This window comes from Coffea eugenioides, unplaced genomic scaffold (genome assembly GCF_003713205.1).
Source record: "Coffea eugenioides isolate CCC68of unplaced genomic scaffold, Ceug_1.0 ScVebR1_2791;HRSCAF=3887, whole genome shotgun sequence".
Lineage (NCBI taxonomy): Eukaryota > Viridiplantae > Streptophyta > Magnoliopsida > Gentianales > Rubiaceae > Coffea > Coffea eugenioides.
The window spans coordinates 31,808-35,833 of NW_020863309.1; the positions used below are offsets into that span (position 1 = coordinate 31,808).

Genomic DNA, 4,026 nt, shown 5'->3' on the forward strand with positions numbered 1-4,026 from the left:
CAGGTTCTGTCTCAATGGGATGCAGCTCTTTTCTTATTCCCATTTCTCTCAAATCACGGCGGGAATTATAATGGTCCTTTGCTTTATCCTCAATATCCAGCAATGTCCCCCAAATATTTTCACAAACATTCTTCTCAATGTGCATGAAGTCAAGATTGTGTCTTAAGACATTATCTTTCCAATATGGCAAGTCAAAGAAAATACTCCTCTTTTTCCAATTGAAAGGCAGCTTCGGATTACCTTTCACAAGTTTTCCAAATTAATTTGCAAGTCTCCCAATTCACTCACAATCATATCCCCGGTTTGCAAAGGTGGTCGCTTTCCATGTTCTTCGGTGCCATCAAAGAATTGGGCTTGCTTTCTAAATTTATGCTTACTATCTAAGAATCTCCGATGACCCATATAGCAATATTTGAAACTATGAGTCAACCGTCGTGCATGAGTGAACTTGTGACAAACAGGACAAGCATATTCACCTTTAGTGCTCCAGCCAGATAACATTGCATATCCAGGGAAATCACTAATGGTCCACAACAGAGCTACATGCAATTGAAAATTTTCTTTTTGGGATGCATCATAAGTTTGAATGCCAAAATCCCACAATTCGGTCAATTCTTTAACTAGAGGCTGTAGATAAACATCAATATTATTCCCAGGAGAGAATGGTCCGGGTATTAACAAGGACAACATGAAGTACGGTTGCTTCATACACATCCACGGAGGTAAGTTATATGGTATTAAAACTACAAGCCAAGTACTGTGTGTAGAACTCATGTTGTTGAATGGATTAAACCCGTCAGATGCCAACCCCAATCTAACATTTCGACAATCCTTAGCAAATTCTGGATGTAGATGGTCAAAAGTTTGCCAAGCTGGAGAATCAGCTGGATGTCTCATACAACCATCTTTTGTACGTTTTTCCTCATGCCATCTCATTTGAGATGCAATTTTAGAAGACATAAATAGTCTTTGTAATCTAGGTTTTAAGGGAAAATGCCACAACACTTTTTGAGGAATTTTCCTTTTTTCCCCAGTTGGATCATTTTCTGAAGCAACCCACCTAAGCTCGTTACATGTTTCGCATGAAGTTCTTTTTTCAGCACTACCCCAATAAAGAGAACAATCATTAGGACATGCATCGATCTTTTCATAACCCAGCCCCAATGTATTCATCAATTTCTCAGCCTCATAGTAAGAAGACGGCAAATTAGTCATGGCCTCCGGAAATGCTTCTCTCAACAGCTCAACAAGCATATTAAAAATCTTGTTACTCATCTTACCCAGGCATTTTAGGTGAAGCAAACGAATAATGAAAGACAATTTCGAGAAATTTTTGCAACCACTGTACAAATCCTGTTGAGAATCATCAATCAATTTGTAAAATTTTTCAGCCTCTGAAACAGGAATGTCCCCTTCTCTATTCAATTCATTTGTTCCATGTGGTATCCCAAATACATCATGGACCAAGTCTTGCATGTCATTAGTCCCATTTGAAACCCCAATTGATGTATTTTCAGAATTAGATGTGGCTTCATTGTAGTTTGAAAGTTCTCCATGTGCTATCCAATTATTATAACCCTTGATAAATCCTACCACTTTCAAATGATCATATGCTTCCATTTTTGTCACACAAACACCCATGCCGCAATCTTTGCAAGGACACAAAATCTTTCCGTCACAACTTGATCTAGAAAATGCAAAGTTTAGAAACATTTGAAGTCCTGTCTCGTACTTTTCACTTGTTCTTGGAAAATCCATCCATCTTTTATCCATACTTTGAATATAAATAAATGTCCTCCAACAAGCTTCCAAGAGCATGAAAACAACAACTACACATTAGTACTTAGAAAACTAGACAAATCCCATAAAATCATTGAGAATAAGAAGCGCCCTGATTTTTTAAACTCAGGCCATGGCTTACAAGTCCCTAATTTCAAGTTCAAGAATTTACAGTCTACTAAATAAAGCAGCCCAGCAAATAAAGGAAATCAACAAAATGCAAAATTTCTCAACAATCTGTAAAAACAGAATTTGCAAGCAAGCGGATAGAAATTTTATTTATCTAATACCAGAACAAAGCCCTTCGTACCAACTCCTGCACTCGCGTCTTCGCAAAATTCCTAACTTCAATCTGAAATGTCAAAGGTTAAACAAACACATGAGCATGAAGACTAAAGGTGAAATTCAAGAATCTTACTAAATTTCCATCAAAGTATAGGTACATCTCTGGTGTGTAGTGATTAATTTTATAAGTCCTCTCTTTAGAAAGGCATGCAACTTACGGCATAGGTAATTGGAAAAAATGATTGATAGAAAAAGCACAGGTTTATGACACGGTTAGACCAGCAGATATTTATGAAGAAAAAGCATTCACCACAGAGAGACAGTGAAATGTGAAAGAAAGAAGAGAATCTATCTAGCTTTTTATTTTATACTCATAATCTTTTTTTGGTCCCAGGATTCTTTTAAGTTGCTATGACTGTTCAGCTAATTGATCTAGAAACAGGACTAAATTGAGAAAAAAAACAGAACCCGTAAGGGTGCTATGTCAACCTGAACTGGGAGGGGTGGAAGTTCGACAAGAAAATGGATAGGGGAAGAAAAAAAAAGAAAAAAGACTAAAAAATACAATACAGTTTTACACGAAATCCTGCTATTTTCTTGTCTGGCAAATTCAATGCCTACGCGCCATCACAATTAAAAGTTCGTTGGGGTAGTTGCACTCCTTCACCTCCTTTTCCCCTGTAAATCCCTCTCTTTCCCTACCTTTCCAAAGCATCCAAAGTTTCATTCTTCTCCAAAAGTTTCTTCTTGATTCAATCTTTCGAGTATTTCCTTCAATCCATCTTTCAAACTTTAGTTTTACTAGCTGGGTATACCACATTTTGGCCAAATTAGTAAGGGTGCTATGTCATCTATGACCAATGTGCAGTTCAACAAGAAGTCCATTAATTAAGTCTTTAAATATTAATTTTCATCAACCTATTTCTTAAACTTTTGCACTTGTCTTGCAAAAAGGTCATTCCAGTCACCCCATTGCTATTTTGATCTTCATCAAAGAGCTTCCAAGTCGATTTCTATTCATAGTCTAAACAGAGCTTCAATTACAACTAAGTTTCATATATTAACATTAAAAGAGATTCACAGAAAGAAATGAAAAACAGGGGGGAATTGACATTTTATCGAACAGGTTATGGGCAACAGCTTCATTGTGTTTACCACTTCAATTTTGGAACAAGATATGCGCACCTGAAGTATCTTCCCGCTTTCCCAATGTAGAGCTCCGTTCTTCAGCTTTTACTTCCTGCCTGTCCTTCCAGATGTCTTAGCCGAGGGATTTAAAGTTGAGGTTAGAAAAGATGAAGATGGTTGTTTGCGGAGATAGCTTCGATTGCTACCAACATTCTGGACTGGCCGAGATAGCTTGTATGCTGAGAGGTGAGAGAGATGAGAAGAAGAAAATTTTCACCAAGTCCTTTTGCCGGCAAAATGAAATTTCACAGTACTTCAGCAAGTGTTTTGGAGCCAAAATAAAACGATGTCGTTTTCTGTATTTTTTCGATTTTTTTTTTTTGGTTCATCTCACAGTTTCCAGAGTGTCATCATAGGTAGCTTAAAGGCACATTATTATTTGTATATCATGATAAAATAAAAAAATTATAGTACATATTAGTGAATTTATTAATAAGTGTCATGATATGTTTACTATAATGGCACAAACCAGCAAGTGTCCTTATAGGCATGTCAAGAAAGGTCATTTTTGTTGTAGTGATGAACCAACAAAAATATATGAAAGCATTTTGTAATGATAGTTGAGGGCTCATTATAAACAAAGTTTTGAAGTTCATTTTCTTTCTCTCAAAATTATGAAGTTCTGTCAATAGTTGCTCAACAAATGCTTGAAGACGCTATTTGTATGCGATATACGTATGTATAGAGGCAATATGGAAGACAAAGAAAACAATAATTTTAATCAAATTTTAAATTAGTTTCTGTAATATAAACTATGCATCCAAAAATTACAAA

At 36.1% G+C, this 4,026-nt stretch overlaps 1 protein-coding gene across 1 annotated transcript; it reads right to left on the bottom strand.

Moving 5' to 3' along the window:
• Window positions 1–243: 243 nt before the first annotated feature.
• Window positions 244–1,641, bottom strand: LOC113757161. Its single transcript, XM_027300572.1, has one exon. The coding sequence runs from the start codon at window positions 1,639–1,641 to the stop codon at window positions 244–246; it is 1,398 nt and encodes a 465-aa protein (XP_027156373.1).
• Between the last annotated feature and the right edge of the window lie 2,385 nt (window positions 1,642–4,026).